Consider the following 25,911-nt stretch of genomic DNA (forward strand, 5'->3'; position numbering starts at 1 on the left):
CCACTGAATGATCTCTGCTGCCAAATCCATATACCTGAAATAAAGTAAAGTTTCTTAGGACAGTATGGAAAGTGGAGAGAAAAATGACAAATAAGGCTAATTAGAAATAATTAGCTGCTAGGTAAAGCTGCGCTAGGTGGGTGCATCGTTGGTGTTGTGGGAATATTAACAGGATTTCTTAACTTGTCTGTAAATTGCTCCAAGAGCACCAATATTTCACAGACGACAGGGTTTGGGGTTAGGCTAGGGGTGTGTGTGTGTGTGTGTGTGTGTGTGAGGGTGCTTTTCAGTGTCCTGCAGTACAGAGGAAAGGTAGCTCCCTTTGACGCCCCACCCCTTCTCCTCTTCCTCTGCTTACTCAGAAAATCTTAGGCAAAAATGACAGTTGACGATCTATTTCAGGTTGTTAAACTAACCTCTGTGTGGGTCAGAGTAAAACTAACCTCCCCTCCTCTGTGTGGGTCAGGGTAAAACTAACCTCCCCTCCTCTGTGTGGGTCAGGGTAAGTCTGAAGTGGGCATCAGATCTCCCATGCAACCCACTTATGTGTGTCTCTGTGTATCTATATAAATGGAGTTTGTGTGTGTGTGTGTGTCGTTCGCACACGCTCTCTCTCTCTCAACACTCACACACATATACATGGTCAAATTTTGTTCTCCGTCTACATTGCTGAAAATCTGGAAGAACTCCATTTGCATGCATCAGGATTTATGCAGGTATAGCTAAACACACACACACACACACACACACACACGCTCCCACCCACCCCTAGCTACATGTGAGAGAGAGAGAGAGAGCGAAACCCCTTTCTTCCAAACCTGGAGTGCCCCATTTTCCTGTTGTTGTTACCCCCATTCTATAGCTGAATTCACTTGGGCGCTTTGTCAGACACGTAGATGTTTGCAACTGAACTGCCTTTATATTTTCCTGAGGCTTTTTTGCAGAGCAGTTTGGATTGTGACAAAAGCTCAACGTTTTTCTGCTGCACTAATAGCCAGTTATACTCCCGACCTGCTGCTGTTCACATTGCTCTGTCAGAACAGTAGGCAGCTGCTGGCACTTCACCAACAGGCAAGTCTAAAGTGGGACGCCTGCTAGAGGGGCAGCCAGAAAGGCCTCAGGTTTGTCCCAGGCACTCAGTCAGAAAGCTTGACTTTTAAATTTGCCCAGTGAACCCAGTCCATTCAGGGAGGGCACAGCTGCTGTAAAAGAAGCAAGACACGATCCCTCTGCCTGTGACAGCTGAGATGTGAAGTGATTAGGAGAGGCTGAGAGAGCGGGATTCCTGGGGTGGGAGGCAAGCACGTAAAGCCCAGAGATTCAGAGATCACTCAAAGTCAAATTGATCCATTCTATTTTCATGCTAGGGAGCACGATCTTGTGGTTAGAGCAGGGACTGAGACTCAGGGTTCCAAAGTTCTATTCCTGCCTAGGCCACTCATTTGGGGTGTGGCATAGGGCAAATCACTGGGGTCACATTTTTCCATTTTGGGGGAGTGGGGAAGGAGGTTAGACCAGTAGGAGCTGAGCTCCTTTTACCTGGTAACCATTCTTTGCTGACCTTATATGTGTCAAACTAGCAGAGTATCTTTGAGCAGGATTTCAATATTAGACTATCCCCCAGAACAGCCCAGCAATGAAAGCATGTTTGGTTGGCAAATGCAGTCCAAAAGGGAGAGCTGAAAACTCTTCATACTGAAGAGTTAAACCATTCAACCAGAGTTGCCCATTTTCTGCCCATGTGAAGGTCTTAATGGCAGGTTCCCTGATGGCCCTATGTAAAATGGGACAGAGTGCAGTAACTCTCACCTTTAATACAAAGGAGCAGCCTGGTGAGAGTGCAGGTTCCAGGTTGCAAAGTTTCATCTTGATCTAAATGGCCAGGTCGCTTGGACCAAGCTGAAGCATTGGCTGCTGGCCTAGTGCTCCTTAAAGCCTGCATCTTTGTAACAAAGAGGAAGGGCAGCCTTCAGACCAACCTGCCCAATGGGCTACCCTTGCTTCAAATGAAGTGTCACTGCCAATGAGTCAGATAGAGAAAAGACCAGGATAAACATGATGGCTCTCCGCCTCATTGGCTGAACACTGCCAGACTAAACATTTCCGCTGAGCCTGCGTAAGAGGGAATGTGTTGTTCACTACTCCTTTCTGTGGTGTGTCTCCGGTTGCTGTTTGTTGCTGAGCGTGCAGTTCTGTGTGTTTTGTTTATCCTGAATTTCTGTGGCATGTCCAAGAATGGAAAAAGTGTTTGGGTTACTTTTTTCTCTACTGCATGATGAGGATAACGAAGCAGAGCTACCAGTTAACCATTCCTCCTGGTTTTGTCTCACGCTTTCCTTCTTGTCCCATTTCCAGGACCGAGCACCACCTGCCAAGAAGATTCCTGTGCAAATCAGGGCATCTGTAATCAGCAATGGGAAGGTTTTACCTGCGACTGTTCCATGACTTCATACTCTGGGAGCCAGTGCAATGACCGTGAGTGCCAGCTTTTCCTGTCTGGGACTTAGTAGGGAGTTGGGAGGTGTGTGTTGCGGGGGCATAGAAAACAATTAGGGTGGGTACTTCCAGAACACAGCTTTCCCAATAGCAAAGCCAAATCATCTGCTTCATAGAAAGAAACTTAAAAGGCCAGATTCCTTGAAGCAATATCCAGTAGACTATTTTCTCTTTGATCTAGTTTTAATGTAATCCTTGCTGAATGTGCACTTCCTGTTTTCATTTTTACAAAGGGATCTAATGACAATGACCACTGAATGTCTGGGTTTACAGAAACCAGGCATAATTACACATGCTGGGTAATAATTAGACTTGTACAAAACTTGGCACGTTTTGGTTAATATAGTTTTGTGGTCAGAGTCTTGTTTTGGGTTTGTTTTCATCTGAATCCCTATGATAAAGTCGTACCCCCCAAATGAAACCGCTGAACATCACTCCACTCTGAGAATAACAAGGATTCTTGAAGTGCTGGCTTTCTGTAAATATGGAGATTTGGGCTCCGATTACTGAAGTGCTTTGGTTAAAATTGGGATGGGAGATTAAATGTGGAAGAGCAATGTAATTGTATTCCTCCAAATGTTGAACTCCAAGACATTGAGTGTTCTCCCCTCATCAGATCTGCCCTAAGGCCTCTGATTAATAATGAAGTTGAAAAAATTGTGAACTGTGTGTAGATAATTTTCCCTCCTTCAACAGCCTTTGCTGACATCTAAGAGAAGCAGCTGGGTTCAGGACCATCACGTCCAATTTCCTTTATTTTACAAAATACAGTGTTTTACTGCAGTGGTCCAGAACACAGGAGTAAGCACGGCATTGTGGGCTAGTACTACAATACGTACAGTATCGTGCTGTATTTACTGTAGTGCTCATTCATTTTGAGTGAATACTGCAGCTAGTACAGCATTGTGTGCTCGAGAACTTTGGACCAGTACTGAATCATGATGATTTAAATATCAACATTTACAGTATGTTTTTTATTAGAGTTTCAAAGGTCTGGCTGATTAAGTACTAGGCACTAGTAACATTTCTACCCTTGCCCACTGGAACTGTCCGACCAAACCTCTGGGACTGAAATTCTCCCCAAAGAGGGGATCCTCAAAAGTACCCCCCCACATCCCCATTCCTCTCATGGGCTGTGAAGCTTGGCCTTCCACAAATCAATGAGAGCACATTTTGGCCCAGGGTGTCTACCAGTGTTCTGTTTGAAAAGAGATTCACAGCATTGTCTGGGCCAATGGGCAGGTAAGCTCTGATCTCGGGCTGCATAGCAGACACCATCACTATCCCCTTGCCATGCTGACCTCTCTCCCCGTAGTTCTCTTCCACTCTTTCATAAAATGACCAGTGTAGCTCCCTGTTTGTCACATCTGGTCGCTAGTCCCCCACTTCTGAGCACTGCTCTATCGTTCAGTTTCAGCTTGCTAAGCAAATCATATTATAGGGCTAATAGCGTAGAGGAAACCCTAGGTTGGAATCTATTAAGCAGCATTTAAGTGAGTGCCTTGGAGAGCTCTAAAGGGATTATTGACATTGTGTTCTTCCTTGTTCCTAATGGGCTTCCGGGCTCCAGAGTGTTGCCGTGCCCTTGTTACACTATTGCTAATGAATTCAGGCAGGCTCTGAAGTGTCAACAAGCCAGGTTCCTGAGTCTGTAATTGGGCATTCCTTGCCACTTTGAAGCTGGCAGCTGGAAAGCCATGCAGGGCAGTCAGAGAGTAGTTTTGATCTGAGTGATGGTGACTCAGATGCGGTGACCAGCTTCCAAATGCCAGCGGGTGCTTGTATGTGCCCTTGCCAGTGAATCGGAAATGCTCGCGGGAGGATGTGTGTCTGAAAAAGAGCTGGGAAGGTAAGTCACACTGACTGCTCCAAGGCAGCAAGAGTCCAGCTGGGATCTGCACAAGGTACGTGTGCCATCTTGTTGTGTTAAAAATCTCTGCCAAGCATTGAGGCTTGAGATGCCTTTTCCTGTCACTGGTCACCTCACTTCTGCTACAAAGCAAGGGTTGCTGCAGTTGGCTTGTCTTCCATGTCTGTTCAACATGTTTCTTATTACACCTTGTCTGATGCAAACAGAAGTGCTAGTATCGTATTATGAGAGTGAATTATGTGTCATGTGAATTGGATTTAGTGGGATGGCTGGCAGGAGAAAATAGCCCACTCTGAAACCTTCCTCCTCGCAAGCTGTAGCCTTAGTTGCCATTTAGGAATGTGTTAGGAACTGCTGGCTCAAGAAGTTTTTTTAAACAGTCTGTCTCTGTTATTTTGGTAGCTGCTCATCAAATAAATACATTAGGGTCAATTTCTACTCTTGCACTGGTGTAAGTGCATGGCTGCAGTACCCATTTTATATTGAAGACTAATCAGTGGAGTTACTACAGATTTATGCTACTGTATATGAAAGCAAAATTTGGCCCAGATGAACTGCTTTCTCATTCCATTTCGATAAAGAGCACACATGTCCTCGTTGGGATGACTGCTCTGGGATAGATTCAGTGCAGCACATTTCAGTAATACTGTGGGATGGATAAATGGCACAGCTAGTCCATTTAAATGAATCTCTCAGTAGCTGCTTTATCTAGTCCCCAGTAACCAGTAGGTGTGAATTGTAACTTGCTAGCATAAACCTTGCAGACTGAAGGAGTCTTCTGTGTTGACCGGTCGGCTCAAGAAGGCTTGGTGACATAGTAATCCTCACTTGGAGCAATTAGTCTAATTCAATCCCACAACTAGGACTTTCTGTACCTTTCTGGAATGGACTCTCTGCTGCTATTGCACTTCCCAGTTTGGATATAAATGGGAAAAAATGATACATTATATAGTGTACAAGCTGATTAGAAAACAATGAATAATTTTAGAATGTGGGCTGCAAAAATGTGTAATCAGTCATGATCTAGTGCTACTGGTTTCTGCCTTGGATACTGATCTGTACTAAAACAGCAAGCAGTGAGAGTGTGTGGGAGAGTCAAAGAAATGTCTAAAGTTCTGGAAATGTGGGTTCAATTCTGCTCCCACCTGGGACTGCTACTCGTTAATGATGGAGCAATTCTGGTCAATTGGTCCAGTCTTTTTGACCTGCAACTCAACTTTCAAATGTGGACAGCTTGATAAGGTGGAGGAATCCAGCATTAGGATGCTACACTTGGCACTTATGGATATTAATCAGGCATTGACATGTCTACCTGTCACATTGAGCATCCAAATGCAAGACTTTTTCGTGTGCTGCTAAGGTACTAAATTTCCAAATTAGGACACAATGTCAGTGCAATCGAATAAGTCAGATCTTTGGAGCCTCCCAGCCTAGCTAGATTTGTTCAGTAAAGACACAAAGGACTTGTCTAAACATACAACGCTCTATGGTGACAGGGGAGAGCTCTCCCATTGGCAGAACAAAACTACCTCTACCAGAGGCAGTAGCTATGTCCGCAGAAGAAGCTCTTCCATCGACAGTGCTGTCCACACCAGTGCTTAGGTTGGTGCAATTTATGTCGCGAGGGAGTGGTTTATTCACACCCCTGAATAATTTATGCCAGCGTAAGTTTATAGTGTAGACATAGCCTAGGTCTTTACTTTAACACTGGACCTTTAAGGTATTCATTCCAGGCTCCCAGTAACTTGAGACGTACCATCTGCAAAAATTGTTGTCTGTAATCTTGGTCATGGAACTATAATGTGCCCCATATCCCTGTAGTCAGACCCTCAGATCGTCCTCTATAGTGAAGTCATATAAAGCTAGGCTTCACAGATCCAGCTAAAGGGAATGCAGCAGGGCGGGATGAAACTACATCTCACAGAGAGCTGCTACTTACTCTGTGTCTCATGTAGATGGCAAATGTTTTCAGGAGGAGTCACCAGGCTGATTCAGGTGTGTATTAATAGAGGCTCATTGTCTGTAACAGATCGATAGCTAGTGGCGTGGCTAGAGCAAACAGGAGAGTGTAAAGCACATTTCCAAACAGCTGTCTGGTGGAGTCGTTAAGTCTGTCTGTTGGCTATCGAGCAGATTTCTGGTTTTATTTATTTATTTTTAAAATTATAGGTTGTAATATTGATCCAAGCTGTTAAAACAAGTTTTCCATTCAGTCTGCAGGAAAAAGAAGCAGTCCATGTTTGCTCATCCTTTGTATGTCTTCTTTCACACTTCCAAAGTGTGCATTGCTACACACAGAGTGATCTTCTTACTCGAACATTGGTGCTAGTAGGTGAGACGTGCTTGTTTTGTTGCCTGGGGAAGTGGTAATATGGGACTGTTGTTCTTTTCACAGTAACTGGCAGCATTTTTCATCGAAGGACCCTTTCCATGTGATTTATAACCCATGCACTGCTTCTTTGATCTGGTGAATCCCATTAGTGTGTGTGGGGTGGGGGAGAGGGAGTCAGGGTTACTTCCTCCATGCATGTGACTCATTCATATAGTAATGGCTTTGTCATGATCAAGCCCTCCTGAACTCCAGCTCTGTATTTGACGGGGGGCTGGTTCATGTTAGTGGAGCTCTCTTGTCCTTCAGCTCAGTTAAAAATGTCAGCGCCAAAATTAGCAGTTTCTGAATAAATCTCAGAACAAACTTTTGAATAAAGGTCAGAATGTGATGGGCCTAATAACAAGGAAGTAGGAACAGGCCCTCTGTGAACATTGTGGCCCTGCCATCTTCCTCTGCACTTTGCTCTTCGTGTTTTTTACATTGAGTGAATTTAGCACTGTTGATAGATGCTAGATTGACAACTCCAGAGTCCGAAGGCCTGTAGAGTAGGTGGACAATGAGCAGTGACAGGACAGACTTGACTCATCCCGCCTAAAGAATGTGGTACAACCCTGACCTTCAGTAATGAAATGGCGATTTAGCCTCCATGTGACATTCAGTCCCTGGATTCTCTGCTGAGACTCCCAGCAAGGAGGACAATTAAAGCAGTAATGATGAGGGCTTTTTATGAAGTGCTCACCTGCCTCAGAGAATGGGACTAAGATCCTTTTCCCTCCAAGCTCATTTCATATATGCCACTGAGCAGCCATAGGTTTTAATCCAACCACAAAAAATAGGTGTGAATCAGAGGTGAGCACTTGCCCCCCCTTCTCAGGGATTGTTGTTGCCAGTGGGCCAATTACCTGGTGACCAGGCTTCGTAACCTTGTTGTAACTTCATCTCCATTGGTTCACCTTGATTTATTTGCAGAAGCCCTTTTGTTGCCCATGTTTAATTATCACCCATTCATCTGTAATGTGACCAGCTTATTACTTATTGATACTGAGAGCAGTAAGCACTGAGAGGCTGCTGGTATGTCGGAAATAAATCTGCACGTGCTTCATTAGTCGTGTATGGCTAAACTGATTAGCTGTTTAAATAAAAGAAAACACCCTCTCCCCCACCCCCGCCCCAGCGTGCAGATAATACCCTGTAGCGAAGTCCACCCTACATGAACCAAAAGCCACCTCTGATTCAACTCACATGAATCAGGCCTTATTAGAGCAGAGCAGGCATCCTACCCTCTCCTCCACTCCTCTCACCTTGCTCCTTCCTTCATCTCTTTCGTCCTCTCTCTCCTCAGTGCCTTTTTATGTCACCTGCTATAACCAGAACTGACTGCCTGATCCAGTCAATCAAGCATCCTCACTCTCCTCCTTCCAATTCCTCTTTGCTGTCGATCGGCCTTCTGATACTGTTCTCTGCCCCTGTGCCTTACTGACCTCATCCTTCCAAAATAAGAAGAGGCAGGCAGAAGAAGATATAAATGTGGCTGTGTACTCAGCATGCAGTATAAATCACATGATCATTACTAGTCATGACCTTTGTTCTTCCTCCCTCATTTAACTGTTTGCCATCACTTGCTGTGTTGTGTCTGGAACTGAACTATCTTCAGGACAGGGATCTGCCTTTCATGCTTTGTAAAGCTCCGTTTGCCTCTCTGCTATATCATAAATAACGTGTATTTGTTTCAGCACTCAAGTGGTTAAGAAGGTTTTGTTGCCTTTCGGTAAGCAGGAGAGCAAGTTCACCCTGAAATCGCACCAGTAAAGTGTCTCTCTGGGATGCAGGATCAAGAGCTTGTTTGAAAGCGAGTCCAGTTGGCGTACTTACCATGCACCCATCTGGAGTCATCCCTGAGGGTTAGCCATGTTAACACTGTGGTGAATTTGGACCTAAATGTTTTGGGTGAGATTTGTGTTAAGGAGGGAGTTTGGGGGAATGTCCCTGGAATGTTCTCTCCCACACCTTTGCATTTCTCCCTCAGGTGCTCAGACTGAAAACCATTTCCTTCTTTCCAGCAGAGAGCCTGGCAAACTTGCTCTTTCCTGCTCCCCCAAATGCAGCTAGCTCTTTAGCACTCGAGTGGGTAATCTAATTACTACTGCATCAGCAGCTTGGCACAGGGAGCGTTTGATAGAAGAGCTGCAATCAGTCACTGGTATCTGTGCACACCTGGCTGCTGTCACCACATAAGCTATGGTCCAGTGATGCCACAGAGTTTGATGGGATGGAAAGGAAGAGGGTTTATACAGGTGGCAGCAACAGCAGCTTCAGTAGCAACCTTTGAACAAGATGCACTAGAAGTTATTTTTCTCTCTTCCTGACTTTGTTCTGTGTGTATGCCACTCTTCTAAACCAGTCTTGACAGGCCTCTCCATAGCTTGGCACCCGTCATAGGCACTATTTTGCCATGTGACATTTTCTGCGGGTCATTGTTGACATCTTGTGGCTTTCATTGTGGATAGTTTGATCATAGACGTTTCATCCCCACTGTGAAGCGTAAAGGCTGGACTCAGAGATGGTAGATTTCACTGGTGGCCTATCTATGTGTTCTGAGAGGTGCTGCTATGACCAGGCATTCCCACAAGTTGATGTTGCCACACAATTGGTGTGCTGTGCCCCCCAAACTGCCCACATCTATTGAAGGTGATCTGCAAACAGAAACTCCATTAGCTGTAGAATACAATACAATACTGAAGGCCTTTACAGCCTTCGATATATGAAAGTTTAAAAGGCGTTTTCAATGGATTTACTTTAGACTTTAAACCCACCTGCTTTTTTGCCTTTTAATGACTTGCGTTTGTCCAGCTTACTGGTTCTGGGATACAGAATCGGCAATAGCAGGTTTAAAACTTGAGGAAAACACCATAGTATTCTCCACACTCACCAACATCCTCCTCTCTGAGAGCCTTTATCTGAATCTCTTCTCAATAGACTGGTGTGGTGGTAATCTTGGAAATTTAGGGCAAATGGATGTTGATGGACCCTTAGGTAAAGACCAGACCGTTCTCTTAAGTTACGCTGTGCTGAGTTGAATCGTTTGGAAGTCACTTTGTGCAGATTCCAACCTAAAATTGTTTGGCTCAACGCTTTAGCAGGTTTTCTGTTAGCTATGATGCCACCAGTATAAAGCATGCTGGGACATCACATGGAGTGGAACTGAACAGTCTGGACTTTGGAGAGGGGGAGGTGATGGAAAGATACGCAAAGTTAATCATCTGCATCCTGCTCTTACTCCAGCAGCTGAACAAGACTGGAAAATAGCCTATAAAGAGCAACCCTGAACTAGCAGGTGGGTGTTAAAGGCTTTCCCTTCACCCTTCCCCTGGTTCTTGTCATGCAGACAGAAAGCAGAAGACCAAAAGTCCGAAGTGCAGTCAATGCAATGTTTATTGGGGTTAATCAGTCAAGCATGTCCATAGCTCTACATGCCTGTAGAGCCTTTTTTCTCACTGTCCCAGTTTCCCCTTCCTTAGCAGGCATAATTATACCTGTAGTGCACAGCCCTTGGTCCCATCTCTTACAATTTATGGTGGTGTTCTGTTTTGGAGGTTCCTGGGTCTGGGGGCTTCAGTACCACCTCTTTTGTATCCCATGGGAGGGGTCAGGAGTGAGGTTGTGTTTCAGTCAGAGCTAGACATTTCTTTGGCTTTTGGTGTTTCTTATACCTTCTCTTTCCCCCCCCCCCTTGCCCCTCCCGACTGGTTGCTTGACCTTATCTCGGGAGAAAAGTTGAGGCAGGACCTTTCTTCAGGTGTGCGCTTGTATATTAAACTCCCACTCTACCTAGCAACACTTTAGCTCTATCTCTTATCACCCCATCTGCTTGTGGGCAGATGTAACACACAGTGTCTTTGTTCTTTGTTCACACGTTAGTAAGAATATAAAAATATCAAAAGTCAAATGGGCAAACAAGACCCAAAATTCTCTCTCAGGCAAATATACAGGCCTGAATACTACATTATCATCACTAACACTCCCAACAGTGGGGATGGATAGATGTGGATCTAAATAGGTCTGTTCCATCTCTAGCTTTTATGGGCCAGATTCTGTTCATAATTGCACCAGTATAAACAAAGAGTAATGCCACTGATTTCAGTAGAATTACTTGGGATTTATACCAGAATCACTGAGATGAAAATCTCCCTGAATCTGATTGAGACTTTTATCAGATTTTTAGGAAGTTAAGTGTCTGTACACTAGACTAGACTAAAGATCGCCTTTAAAATCACAATCCTAATTTGGACAATCTATACCATGAAGTATTTGCAGGGTCCAACATTGTACCCAGAAGCCATAAGAATGTCAGCATGCACAGACAGTCTGTGCTAGAATTTTGTCCTTTTGGGGATAGATCTTGAGCCCATAAATAAGTCCAGGTCTTTGTAAAAAAGAGAGAGAGAGAGAGAGAGGGAGAGAGAGAGAGAGAGATCCAGTCTGTTTTTTTTTTTTCTCCCCTTCTTTTATGATGAAAGTTCTTGACAGGAAAGCCTAAGGCAGAGGGAAATGAAAGGTCCTGGAGGAGATTCTTGTTCATTATCCAAGCTGCCTAATGCGCTAATTATTGCCTGTCATTGGAAGATGGCTGCCTATTGATCTCCAGTGGAGCTTAGCTGTACATGGAGACATATCTGTAACATTACAGGCTTGTTACCCAGGAGCTGGTATAATAGGCTCAGCTGTGGAACACTGGGGATTAGACACACAATCTTAATTACAGTTATCATACTAATGATCCCCAAGGGGCAGATTGAGGTTGGCTGTGTGGGTACCTGTGAAGTGGGCTGTGGTGGGGGGGGGAGGGCTTTTGGATGGATTTGATTGTCTGGAGGTGTTTCACTGCTTAGAGACAGCTGTGCCTTGAGAAAAATTGGGACTGGAGAGTGGGACTTCCAGTAACCCATGTAAAGATTCTCTACAGCATGGAGAACTTCCCTCATGGACCAAACACTGAAGAGAGAGATCTCTTCTTTGTCCTTTCAGCTCATCAGCAATAAGGCAAGAAGGAAATAATGAAATGAGTGACAATAGCTGTCTGCAGCAGAGAACTGTTAATACCCACGAACAAAGCTGCGTTTCTATGTGAAGGAGCTGACCCTGTACATTACTCAGGGCCGGCACCAGGCACCCAAGCACATGCTTGGGACGGCACCTGGTAAGGGGCGGCGGGGGGAGCGCGGCGCGGCATTCCGCGGGGAGGTGCTCCGGTGGCGGGGGGGGGGGTGGGCTCCGGCAGCGCGGTGGGGGAGACGGCGCGGGCGCGGCGCTGGGTGGGGGTTCCGGCGGTGCTCAGCGGGCTCTGGCGGCCCGGCGCTCGGCGGGGGGGGGAGGGGGCAGCGCGGGGCTCGGCGCTCGGGGGGGGGTTCCGGCAGGGTGCGGCGCTTGGGGGGGGGGGTCCGGCGGCGCTCGGCGGGGGGGAGTGGGCTCCGGCAGCGCGGCGCTCGGCAGGGGGGGCGGCGCGGGGCGCAGTGCTCTGTGGAGGGATTCGGGGGGCAGCGCTTTTTTTTTTTTTTTTTTTTGCTGCTTGGGGCAGCAAAAAAGTTAGAGCCGGCCCTGACCTTACTGAGCCATAGGTTCATTACAGATCACCTGTCAGCTTTTAGGTCTGAATCCTTGTGAGCCCCTCTAATGCTCTGCATTAAGATGAGCTGCATAACATTGCAGATCACAAGACGTATGTAGTACTTTGACAAGTGTGTACCTGCAGTGCTGTCCCATAACTATATGGGATTAGGCGCACTCCAGTATTGGAGCTTTGGGGGTGCAAGACTGAGACCTGAGGCAGTGAATAGCTCCTTCCATGAGAGAGCAAAGGGTAACTAAGTGAGGGTGAGTTTGTATACCGGGCCTTCTTAGCAACAACCGTTTCCAGCATGGGAATAATTGCTGATTTGGTTTAGTTGAGGAGCTCTCCTAGGTCTTGTAACCAAACCCCAGAACTAGAATAACTTTATTTGACTTGAGTGTTGTTAATATACCTGCCAAACACAAACTGTTTCTTTCTCTTAAACACTGTCTGGCCTATCGTCTTAAAAGAAACATGGTCAGAGTTCTCCTCCTCCTTTCCTGCCTCTGCTTTGAAACTTAATTGCATAGCTTGGCCACTGCAAAGCTGGTGTCAAGTTTGCTGGCTTCCCATAACTATCTGTCATAGCTTCCCCTCCACCCCCAAATTGCAGTAAATGACCTTCTGCCTGCTACATCTCTGCCCTGCTGATCTCAGGCAAATGATGAAGATGGATGGCAGATATCACAGGCCATCAGTCATGCAGTTTGTAGGTCCCGAAGAAGCATCTGTGTCTTTTAATAGTTCATCTGCCACTGATTTTCCCACAAGGGAGGGGAAGACCACTCAATGCTGCAGAGGGATCTATCACTGTGCTTTTTGTTTTGTTTTTTTAAATATCTGAGGCTTCAATAGTCAAATTTCTTCCACCTAGGAATGCAGATTGTCAGCCCTGAGGAGTATTTGTGGTTCAGGAGTGAGTTTAGGAATCTAAACCAGGGAGAGCGCGCAATGGAGTCTTGAGAGCTCCCATGCTTAAATCAACAGATTATTTTCTCTGCTTGCTTTTGGTAACAATGCTCTGGTGGGTTATCTGGGGATTGAACCCAGGACCTCTGAATCTAAAGCCATGAATTTACACTGCTTTTGAGCTAAAGTTCTGAGAGCTAGTGTTTGACAGGCAGTGTCAGCTCCATAAACCTCTGTAGACAGTCCAGCTATTTCATGGTGGATGAGGGATAAGGACCACGCACTGTTGTTGTAAGTTATATTTCCAATCCTGTAATTTTTCAATCCAGAAAATCTACACAAACACCTAGTCAATGCATGAAGGCTAATGCTAATAATAGTACTGTATGCTTAAAGAGCACTTCTATTTTTCAAATACAAACTACTTTGCTGTGTATTCAACACACTCCATCCCACAGCTTAGATAGTCTGTTGCTTGGTGTATTCCCTAACAATACTTCACATTCTGTGGGGTTACAAGGGCCTTCACAATGAGAGGTGATGTGAGGCAGATCCCCCCATGCTTCCCATTGTTTAGCCCCAGCTCATGGTAGGAGTTTGTACTGGGGACAGTGAGTTACATATAATGTATGCAAATCAGCAGTATCTCTCTCTCTTTTCTCCTGCCCTTTGCAAGAGTAGGTTCACTCTGTGTGTTAACATCAAAACCTGCACCAGTACGTTCAGACCAGCATAATGTGGTGGTGTGTGAAGTTGAAGGTTTGTGTCATTCAGCTTATGCCTGCTCAGGGCCGTCCTTAGGCATACGCAGCATACGCGGCTGCGTAGGGCACCCAAAACTTTGGGGCACCACCGGGACAGCAGGTAAGAGCAGGTCGGCTCCCACACACCAAGCACGTCCTGCAGTCCCCTTAGGCAGGGGCCGTATTCACAGAACCGAATGCGCCAGTGCGGCTCATTCTGCATGAGGTAGCGAGTACAGGGTTCTCTGCGGGGAGCTGTGATTCTCTGCTGCCATGAGGTGGGCCGGGAGGCTCGGTATCCTTTCCTACCTCCCCTCTCCCCTACCAGGCTGTGAGCCCAGGCTGCCACAATGTCTGCTGCGTATGAAGCTCAGTGTGTGTCAGCAATTGGGGGGCGATTCTTCTGGGGGTCTGCGGGCACCAGTTTAATAATACTGCATAACGCCCCATAAATCATAAGGATGGCCCTGTGCCTGCTTATTAGAAATGCCTCTCATATAAATTCTTATAAAGTGCAAGGAAGTTCAGATGTATCTGAGGAAATGCCCCAACAGGGGCATCCACCAGGCTCTGAAGTAGCCTCTGCAGGGAAGTGCTTTGGAAGACCCATTGCTCAGTTCGTTTAAAGTAGAATGGACGTAGCATCAAGGAACATGTTGAGGCCCTAGCCTTGAAGCCAATTTCTGGGGCTCAGGGTGAAATAAAAGCCATCTCAGATCTTCATGCCAGAACTTAGATGGCTGTAGAACCTTTCTGTGGGTAGAGATTGTTTGTTGGACTCTTACAGAGTGTTTGGGATGCAGCAGAAAGGGCCAAATTCTTTTCCATGTATAACACCAGCATAGGGTGACCAGATGTCCTGATTTTATAGGGACAGTCCCGATTTTGGGGTCTTTTTCTTATATAGGCTCCTATTACCCCCCACCTCCTGTCCTCATTTTTCACATTTGCTGTCTGGTCACCCTACACCAGCACAAGGGCCTATGCTTAAGCCCTTAGCAGGAGTTTTACCTGATGCATCGCACCTCCTACAGTGGGGTAAATTTCAACCAAAAGACCAGTGCCTGAGAGAACACCAAGCTAGTCATTCAAAACTTCCTCTGGTGCCAGGAAGTTCACATTTCTGTCCAGGTAGTTTGAGGGGGAGGGAGTGAACCAGGCGATGTCTGCCACTCAGTAACACTTTATCCAGCGATGCCTGTAGTACTGATAGCCGATACTGTGGAGGGCGACAATGTACCTCTGGGGTTTCTCTCCAGCTCTCCTTCTAACTCGAAAGGGCCCTTTTTCTTTTTGGATGAGGAAGATGAAAATTCCCGGGGCTGATTCAATTTGGAGGACTGCTCTAAGTTTGACAGGGTTATGCTTTTGAGGCCTGGTGATAGTGCTCATCATAACTACAGTAGGTTAAGGCCTGCAACAAGAGGGTGCTCACAGCTACAATAGGACTGATGGCAAGTAACATTCATTGCAGATGGTTCTCTGCCCACGCGTCTCTATTTATGTAGAGGCCCCCAGTGTTTATGTTAACGGTGATGAGTTTGGGAGATAAAAATAGGGAGTTGTTTGTTCATTCGTTCTTTATAGATCTGCAATGAACATTATTTTTAATAAAGCACAAATTCAACAGAGATTTGTTAGAAGAGGGGGCTGCTGAAAAGCCAGGCAGCAGGTGTCTCAAGTGCTGAAGTGCTTGGTCTCCTCACTCCCACTAGATGGTGCTGTGGTCATGCAGGTTGTCCACAGTGCATCGTTTGACTTCCCAGGTCCTTGGTGAATAGTTGAAAGGAGCAGACTGAAATGAAGTTAGAATCTATTTTTCTCCGGCTGCCTTTTTCTCCTCTCCAAATTAATCCCACAAAGAGGCTTTCCGAAGTCACCTCAGGCAGTGTACAGCCCTCGGCAGTTTCCATTTTCCTTCTTTGCCTAGCCAACTCTGTGGCTTTGCCATCACTTATGAGGGCTTAGGGAACCCACAGAAGGCTTCTCTGAGATGTTACATTTTGGGAACTGCTCTATTAAACAGAAAAGCAGAACAGTGCAGGCACCTCTTGTGTTGTGGGGGTCTGTCTAGTCACACAAAATGACTTTTTTTTCTTTTCCCAAAGAATTTTAGTGGTGACGAAGGTGCAGCCATAGGGACGAAATCCTCCAACCACAGAGCAGATAAAGCACAATCAGTGGCAGTTCTGAGTTTCCCCAACACACAGCCACTTCCCTGGGAAATTCCTGTTAAACAGTTTTCAACTGGATCCAGCTTGCAACTAGGTTTTGGAAGAGAGAAACACTGGTCTCCTGCAGCTACTGACTTTCCAGTAGAAATAAACAGAGATTGATCCTTAGAAGCCAACACAGAGATAAAATGTAGTCTACTGGAATTTCCACTTGGGCTGCTACCATTGTGTGTCACCCTCACAGAGAGGGACAACTTCCATGGGTAAAAGAGAATTGACTGTCTGTGGTCCATTCAGTACTTGACCTTGTCACTGAGATGATTGATAACAGAACCAATGAGTGTCTCTGTGGAGGGTGGTTTTCAGTGGCCTGGCCACCTGTTTTCTAGGAACTGGATGGATAGCACCAACTCATTTCACAGAAAAGCCTTGTGGCTGGATTCAAGCCAGTCATTTAGAGGTGAAAGACCAGATCCCGTTTCCGATCCCCCGAGATAACATCCCTGTGATAGCTGTAGCTGTTTCCTCTATACTACACATACACTTGGTATCATCACAAAGCTACCTCTCATTTCCTGATGCTTCGGTAGTGAATAATTTTTCTCCACATCTTCTACTGCCCCTGTTCTCAGCATTTCCAAAGTGCTTGTCCTTCTGCTCTCCTATCTTTCTGCTGCCACCAATCTGCTATCTTACTTGTCTTCCCTTCCACCCTCCAGGGGCCCCATAATGGGGAAAAAAACCACAAATCCTTACCTGCATAAGTGGGGGTTGAAAAGAGGTGTTTTTTTTTTTAAACTCTTTAGAGCCTGGTCCTGGCAGCTGGTGGAGCACCCACAACGCCCAGCAAAGTCAGTAGCAGCAGATCTCAGCACCTCTTGGGATAAGACTCCTGATTTCCTTCTCACTGCTGATGTGGTTTGTTTTTTGTCTGCACTTTGCCCAGTTTGGACAGTGAAACTGGATTTGCTGTTTTCACTTCCTGTTTATGGTTTGGCTTTCTGGTTCTTGCACTGTAGCATGATGCTGTAAGATTTGGGTTTGCAGCACTCAGGAGAGAGGAGGAGTTGCAGTGCAAATGAAGTCATTGTCCTGTCAGGTTTTCTTCAACCTTCACATTCCATGCACCTGAAACTTTGGGCCTTAAACAAACTCGATGGCATTTCTTTAAATAACGACAGTTTCCATCATTGTTGCAAAGGTTATTCACTTAGCTCAGGGCTCATTTGGACCTGACCTCCTGAATCTACAGTTTTCTACCAGCAGCCATTAATCCGATGGGCTGTGCTGTAAATAACCACGGTAAATGCTGTGTAATACATCTTCTCTAGGGCAAGAGGAGTTTTCCATCTCAGAGCCTCTAGCAAGCTTTTGAAGTCACCGCTAATTACCTAATGAGAGAACACAAATCTCTTCCTGACCCTCACTCCCTACCCCAGAACTAAGGCTTAAAACCAACAGCTCTGTTTTAAAAGACCCTCCAATCTGCTCGGGCAGGTGTTTTTCCTTCATTTGGAGGCTGTTCCCCTGGTGATTTCTCTGTCGATCCCACACCTCTGCTGAAGTGTGAACTTGGCAGTGCCGAGATGTGCTAGTGCTAAACCAGGGCTGAGTGGCATTGTTGTGGGGTTTATCAGTATGTCCCAGAGCACCTTGCACATGGATATCTTATGCCTATTTTAGTACAACAGCTGCAAATTAAGGCTTAGTGTTTTGGAATTTAGTATCTGTGGATATTTAGCTAACTTGAGTGTTTCCTGATTATGCAGGGACATTCTTTAGCACCTCAAAGGGTGTGATTCTTACCACATTAACCTCTGCTTGATATTGTACTGAAATATCTAATGTTTATCAAGTAGAGATTGGCCTGAGTCACAGAATGCACAACTAGATCAGGATGCGCCCCGAGAGTTTGAGCAGGTTTTGGCTATGGCATTCCAGTTCTGAACCATCTCTTGGAGCAGGATCCAAGCCTTGAGATGAGGGCCAGGATCTGGGTGAAAACTTCCTACCCTCCTCCCCCAAGTTTAAGGGGGTTTTGGATCTGGTGCTCTGGTTCGGATCCACATGGCACCCGACCCAGTAAACTCTTCTGCATTCTGCACTCAGCGTAAACATCAGCCTGGGGACGTCTCATCTGACTGACCGGCAGCTGCAGCTGGGTCTGGCTTTTGCCCTGGCTCATTCTGTTAGGAAATCTGCATTAGGCCAGTACTTTCTCCATCCGCTGCTCTGCCACCCGGACTCAGGGGCTGCCATTTCAAGCGGCGGGGGAAAGGCCTCTCATCTTCTAGATGTGCCTCTGTCTGATGGCAGCCCAGGGCCTGCCAAGAGCAGCAGCTGTGAGCCGACACAACTCACAGTTAAACAGCGGGAGGGCACATCAGAGCAGAAGGAATTGAATTCTCCAGGGACTGAGTCTTTAAACTATTACACACTGAGCAAAGTTTCCCTGGCGCCTTACTTGCTCGCTCACTTGTTTGTAGTTTTTGCTTAGTTTGTTTGTTTTAACAGAGCTCTGAGTCCCCTCTGGCACTTGCTGCTGGCGCCATGCTGCGTCTTTTCAATCGTAAGAGCTGCCAAGTGCAGCAGGCAATGAGTCTGCTTTGTCAAGGAGAGCTTCTGTTTAAAACTGCACTGAAGTGATGAAAGGACATGGATGGCTCAGGGAATTAGCAATGGAGCCATCCACTGCTTCAGATCTGGCCCAGGCCAGTAGCTAACCATTGTGACCAGCTGATGGCTAATATGTAGCTTCTGTGGGGAATGTGCTTGGGGGGGGCTGGGGAAAAGTTTCAAGCCAATTACTGGGGACAGGTTTCTCCATCAAAACAAATCCTGTGTTTGGCTCTAATTGGGATTCACGATATCTAAGGGGGTTGGACTAGATGATCTCCTGAGGTCCCTTCCAGCCCTGATATTCTATGATTCTATGATATCAGAGCAGAGAAGCCAAAGGCTGAGAGCACCATGGAGTCTGTGTGTCTTGTAAGCACACAGCGCCAAATGAATGATGGAAAAAACGTGCTCACCTATATTGGTTCAAAGCCAGTTTTGATCCAAGCATATTCCTGATTCTTTGGAGTTTGCTTCCCACATACTTGAGTGCTTGAGCTTTACTAGGGCTAATCCTCTCAAAAAGCAAATGTCAAGCTTGAATGTTCACTGAACACACATTTCACATTGTAAGTCTGACTGTAGCAGTGTCCATTTGTGCTACCAGCTGGAAGGTCCTCCAGCCTAGGGAACAGAAATCATGCTAGTAACTAGCACAGTGCAAACTCTGAATATTCACTGTGATCTGCTGTGGTGCAAGAATTATTCCTTGAATAAATGTGTGAATAACTGCCGCTAATGACTACATCTGTGCATACTGTGCTGTGTTCACAGGCCAAAGAATAGTAATAATACCCAACTTTTATATCGTTCTTTTCATTCTTTGATCTCAACACACCCTACAAAGGAAGTCAATATTATTATCCCCATTTTACAGATAGGGGAAGAGGCACTGAGAGGGGAAGGGACTTGTTCATGATCACCAGTCGGTCTGTGGCAGAGCTGGAATAGAACCAGAGTCCCAGTCCAGTGCCACTAGGCTGCCTCCCAGCCAGTCCCAAAAGGAATTATCTGTTGAATGAATTTTACTCACCCACTTCTAACGGACTGATATCCAGGTCGGAGCTGAGGCACACTGATTCAGCATTTTTCATTGTCTCTCTTCTCTGCATCAATAGAGGACAACACAGCGCCTTTCATCTGCATGAAATACCCTCAGACCTTTCCCATAAACGTACTGAGCAGATGCGTGGGAACATTTCGTGAGCAGGGCTCCTGCTCTGCCCTGGGTGGGAGTGATGGGGAGCCATGGGGGATTTCTCATAGTCTAATGCAATTGCCTCATTAGCTTTCTCATTCTTTCCATCACTCTGTCCAAAGGCTCAGTTGAGGTGCACTGGCTTCTCCTCTCTGATCATGGACGTCTCTGGGGGTGGCAGGTACCGATGCCTTGTAAATTATTTCAAATTGGGGGTGGGAGGCAGGGTTAATATTCCCTGCATTATTTTGGCTTCTACATTCCCATATTTTGAGGAGATTCCTGGTAGAACTGTCACGAGAAGATGTTAAAGCAGGAGCTGGAAAATCATCGCCAGCCAGCCAAGGAAGCTGAAGGATCTCAAAAGCTGTGAAGACTAAGATAATACTGGGTCCTGCCATGGGTGCAGGGGATTGGAGTAGATGACCTCTCAAGGTCCCTTCCAGTCCTATGATTCTATCACTCAGAAAAATCAGCTTGGTGAGTGGGTGTGTGAGGAGGCCACATGGATGTGTAAAGGGAGAGTCCTCCTCTGTCAAAGCTGATGTGGACAAGGGATTGGGGGCTTCTCTTAATGGGGGACTGGCACTGCCACCATCTGGTGGGTTTAAAATACATTGGCAACAGCACTGAAAGAGACAATGCTCAGAAAACTCAACCAACAGAAGCCCATCAGTAGAGTTTGCTCTATACAGCTACTCTTTCTTTAATAGGCCTATCCCTTCTGGTGCTGAAGGCAATTATAGGATGTGGATTCTCTTTCCCTCCTTTCCACTGCTGCAGTAATTATCTGGCATTAGGCCGCAGTCAATCAGAACTCAAATCTTCCAGGGCTGTCAGTCCCCAACTTTCTCCGCAGTCATGTAAGATATGTATTCTTCTCTGGGAAGTGAATGAGGTACAGTGTGACACTCCCAGGAGTTCATTCCATGAGAGCAATATCAGACCAGGGGTAGCCAGGATCAGTGTTAGGACTTTGTGTCACAGTGACAGAACCTCTGGCTTGATGGTACTGGGGGCTGTTCTGGTTTAGGTGAGGAGAGAGGGTTGTCAGGTGCTCAGACGCTATGGTAGTGAATAGTCTCCAAATGCATAGCTTAGATTACACTACTTGGCTGCCTAGGACAATCTCTGAAGGCATCATAACCTACTGGGTAGCAACAAATGGTTAGGCTTTTACTATGTCTTAGGCAGATTGTTTCTGCTCACCTACACTTCCCTTCAACCTGTCAAGCATCCTACATTGAATAGATGACACCTGTAGTTTAGTGAGGTGACTGCTAGTGATCTAACATTACTCTTAACCACCTTTACACCTCCTCTTCAGGCAGATGCAGCAAGATCTTCTTGTAGGTGCATGTCTGGGATCTAGCCGGAGGGAAGTTCTCCACCATGGGCCCCTAGCCCACCCCATGAGCTTCCTTGGAGTGCCACTGCTGCTCGTCCTTTTGGGTCCCTCCTGCTCCTGTTGGGGGCGGGATGCCCTGAGGCCAATCAGCTGGAGAGCATTTGCTGTGATGTTTGGTTAATGTGATAGATGCTTCCCTCTCTGCCTTCTCACCGCTTGGAGCCAAGATGCAGAAATGTGAGTTAAAAGGTGATTAATCTTCCCTAATGGGACTGTGAGCTGCGAACAGGATCTCGCCCACCGCGTCTTCATTAGCCCTGACCAGAGCCTGCATTACCTCAGATTAGGTAATTGGTCATTTATAATACAGAAGTGAGGAGGAGAAGGGCCTTTTGAACAAGTGTCAACTGCATTAAGGGCATTAAAAAAAAAAATCCCCATTGCCCAAGAACGGGGGGAGGAGGCATTCAATCAGGCATGCAGTTAGATACATCCTACTGCTAGACACTTCAACTAATGGTGAGCTGGGTCTGCGCTGTCATCTGGGGAAGTGGATTGTGCATTAGCTGTTGGGTATGATCTCTCCATACACTGTGCTGTAGGGACATTGTCCAGAGCTGGGGACTCTTCTGGGAGGCTCACCACACTCACCCAGTGGGAAGATGCCTGTCCCTTTGAATCATTCATGATGTCTTTTGGTTTGCTGGAGGCATTCTAAAGGAACAGAGAGGATTCTGTCCTGAAAGGGAAAACTTTCTCACCTGGACCCACATCAGGCCAGTGGCCAGTGCAGCTCCTTGCAAGTGGATCAGATTTCATATTCCCTTATCTAGATCCCTGGTTTGCTGGAGGGAAGTCCTTAAGAACTAGGGTGGTAGTTGGGATCTCCTAGTCTCAGCCCAGGAAGAGCCTCTCTAATGTCACCAGATTCATGTTCATGAAATCTTTGGAGGATTTTTTTCCTGATGAGATTTCAGCCAGACCATAATATGTGATGGGAGAAGCCTTGGCAATGAGCCTCTGGCCCAAGCATCTTCTGGAGGGCAAGTGGGAGGCTTGGTTCTCCAGAGGGCTTGGTTTGGAGAACTCATCTATGACATGGATATGCATCCCCAAGGAGAGCATGTTGACCAAGCCCGGAAATTGGAGATGGTTTCTGAACGTGTGGAATGGCACAGGCAGGGTGTTTGATGGGGAGTTCTGGGAGGCAGACCAAATAGAGTGGCAGGGGATGAGGTAGAACCAGAAGTCTTTTTATTTTATGTATTTTATTTTTTTTAAGAAGGGTTGGGTGGGGTTTGGGAGTTTTGTTTTGTTTTTGGGAGGAATTAGGTGCTGAGTGGCTGACAGGAGCTGAACCTAACAGCAAGACTTGACTCAGTTAGCACCAAGCAGATGAGCGCTAAGGGGAGCTAATTCAGAGGTTTTACAGAAGCAAAGATATTCTTTGTCCAAAAGGCTGAAAATAAAGTGCTGATTTGTAGACTGAAGCTTTGGGGTGAGAGCAGGGGGCTGGAAGCCAGGGTTCTGTTCCTGGCTCTGTCCCTCCCTCATCTCTGGTAGAATAGATCATTTGGCCAGTGTCTCTGAAGAATGGGTGGGCTGAATGCCTATCTAATTTAAACTAACTGTAAAGGTGGAGATTTTTTCAGGGGGAGGGGGGAATTTGTGGAGGGGAACCTTAAATTGCTGCAGCTAGAATATATTTTTAACTATCAAGGGATCCTAGCGCTTCTGCATAGGCGCTCAGTTTATATTTTTACAAATCTAGATAAAGCATGCTTAGTCCGTATGCACAGTTGTGTTATATTTTTTAAGCACTGTGCAGACACGAAAACTCTCTCACTCTCCAGGAGGCAGGTCAATGTCACAGTACAGCTGGGGAAAGTGAAGCACGAGGGATGACGCCACTGCTCAGGGATTGATATACACAGGGAGTCGGTGGCAGAGCTGGGACTGGAATGCAAGAGCTCCTGTCTCCTAGCTATGAACTAAATCTGCTGGACCACACTACCTCACCAGGTCAATAATTTATGAGGCTTAATGTTCTTAAAGTGCCTGAAGTTCCTTTGCAGATGAAAGGAGCACTAAGTATTATTGGTTTTGGAGCAGATTGGTGGCTTGGATTGGTAGCTCTGCATGGTGGCTGGAAGAGCAGCTGGTGGGGTGGGAGACTGTGAGACACTTAGACCTTTTCCCTAGGGTAATACCAAGGAATTTATTATGAATGGGGGAGATTGCAGACACTAAAAAAACAAAGCCCTTGCCCCGAAAAGTTGACACAGTGCCTAGTGTAGAGTTGGTGCAGTATCTCTGTGATAATCTGTTGAAGGTCTTGGACTGTTTCCCACTACCCTTTGCCCTCAGACTCTGCTCTCAAAACATCCTTAAGCATCCAGACTGGGCATTATGCAGTGACGTAGAAGGGGCTTGCCTGAGGTTTCTTTAGGTCCATCCTGCTCTTCCTGGGACAATCCCATTTCCAGTTGCAGGACATTTTAGACGGTCCCAAAATACCTTTCAGGGTTGATATTGATGTGAAGTTTCTTGGAATGTATCCCCCAATGGCAAGGTCTAAAGGATAGCACAGCCCTGTATAGGAATATTAAAAATAGATAGGGCCAACTGTGTGGTTCTATTGCACTTCTCAGCCTGCATGGAAACTGTCTGCTTTCTTTCTGTTCTCAAATTCCGGTGGATCTGCATGCTGGAAAGGTCACAGTTTTGCAAACCCCTGTGGGCCTGGAGCTGATCTCCTTGTGGCCTGACTGCACTGGATTTTAGCTGATGCAGCTCAGATGTGCCATGACATCCTTATCCTAGCATCCACGCTTAGCTGCTCATCACAGGCACTCTCCCCGCTTTATATATGGACGCTAAGTAGGAAAATGAGACCATATGGTCTAACAGTGTGAGCAGGTGTCTTTCCCAACTGCTCTAACACAACAAAGTCCACGCGCTATATAGTCCATGCTCACCTGCTTCCTGCATTTTGGCTTTAACAATAATGAAACAGCAATTCAGCTGAACCCTTCTTTCCAGGTTTGGCTGCTCCTAAGGTCCCTCTCTCAGGAGCTGTCATCCTTCACCTTTCAGTGGAGCCCAATCAAAGCTCCTCTCCGTGTAGTTGTTCATGGAGGAAGGTCTCAGAAATTTTCTCAACTACACTTTTGATACATTGTCAGCACAATCTATGGACTTAGGGTGAAGTTCAACATGCCTTGGCACTTGCTATCCCTTGGAAATGTCAGTCATGACATTTTGGAGCTTACTGCTGCTACGGAGGAAGGTTGCTCTCAAGATTCAGGCATAGAACTGGAGTTGGGAGATTTTAGCTTTTATTCCTGACTCTGCCACAGATTTTCCTTATACATTTACCAGTCTAGTCTATATAGGTTTTGATACCGTGCTGATCGATGTAGTATCTGAGCACCTTCTAGCAGTGCATTAAGCAACATGACAACACTTCTGTCACATGTTGTTTCATGCTCTCCCCAGAGGGAGAAGCACGTGGTGTGCGGTGTCTTGTTGGGTGGTGAGTTTTGGGGTGGCTGTTTTTTTGTTGGTTAATTAAATATATCTATTGCTATGTGTTTATATTACAGAAGGCAGGGTCAAAGAAATGCACCTTGCACATGGAGCGGAGAGAGGCGAGGCTTGCAATAGTCATTAGCTCCTGGGAGAGTTCATTCCCCAGTCTCAGAGCATCCCTGGAAGAGATTCTGTTTCCCGCACAGACAAGCTTTACTCCTTACTGCTGAGGGTCCCATTGTGCCAGAGAAGTGAAGTTATCGACCACGGTCTTCGTCCCAGAGCTTTAAACTTTTGGGTTTTTTTAGGTATCCTGGGCCCAGGCCATGGAGCAGTTTGAAGATAAGGAGTGAGACCTTGAACATGATTCAAAATTCTCCAAGAAGCCAGTGTAGAGAGTGGAGGACAGGTTTTATGTGCTCATGGTAGCCTGCGTTGCTAAGGAGATATATTGCAGCATTTATTAGTAGCTGACATTTCCTAAATACTGAAGGTTTCACAGCTGGGTATATCACATTGCTGTAGTCCAGCGGAGAGGTGATGAGGGCCTGAAGAATTCTGGCGGCCTCAATTTCCTGATCTGAAAAATGGAGAGCTGAGGCTAAATTAATGAATGTTCATAAGGCTTGAGGACCCTTGGCTCAAGGACACTGTAGAAGGACAAAGTGTGACAATTTTATTCACCAAGAGCATTCACATTTTTTCAGTCTCCTCTGAAACTAGTGGGGGGTGGGGGGAAGAGGAGTGTTTTTCTCAGGTTTACTGCAGGGCTTCATCCAGACCTCATAGTCACTTGGCACAAAGATCTGAAAGAGTTTTTGTCTTACTGTATTATTCTTCTGAGTTTAAAAAAAAGTTTGTTTCTCTAAAGAAGGGAGTCAGAGAGACAAATGCCACTAGCTGTTGGCTGGAGAGAGGGAGGATGGTCCAGTGATTAGGGCACTAACTTAGGGCTTAGGAGACCTGGGTTCAATTCCCTGCTCCACAGTAGACAAGTCACTTAGGTTTTGTCTACATTAGCACTCTTGTTGGTCAGGGGTTTGAAAAAACACCCCCGACCAACAAAAGTTTCACTAACAAAAGTGC

At 46.2% G+C, this 25,911-nt stretch overlaps 1 protein-coding gene across 1 annotated transcript in view; it reads left to right on the forward strand.

Annotated features, from left to right (window-relative positions):
• NRXN3 (neurexin 3) overlaps positions 1-25,911 on the forward strand; it is a 1,374,011-nt gene that overhangs the window by 618,753 nt on the left and 729,347 nt on the right. Inside the window, exon 14 of the mRNA XM_054027796.1 lies at positions 2,356-2,475. Within this exon, the coding sequence (XP_053883771.1) occupies positions 2,356-2,475 (120 nt within the window). The remainder of the gene's footprint in view (positions 1-2,355; positions 2,476-25,911) is intronic.

This window comes from Malaclemys terrapin, chromosome 4 (genome assembly GCF_027887155.1).
Source record: "Malaclemys terrapin pileata isolate rMalTer1 chromosome 4, rMalTer1.hap1, whole genome shotgun sequence".
Classification (NCBI taxonomy): Eukaryota; Metazoa; Chordata; order Testudines; family Emydidae; genus Malaclemys; species Malaclemys terrapin.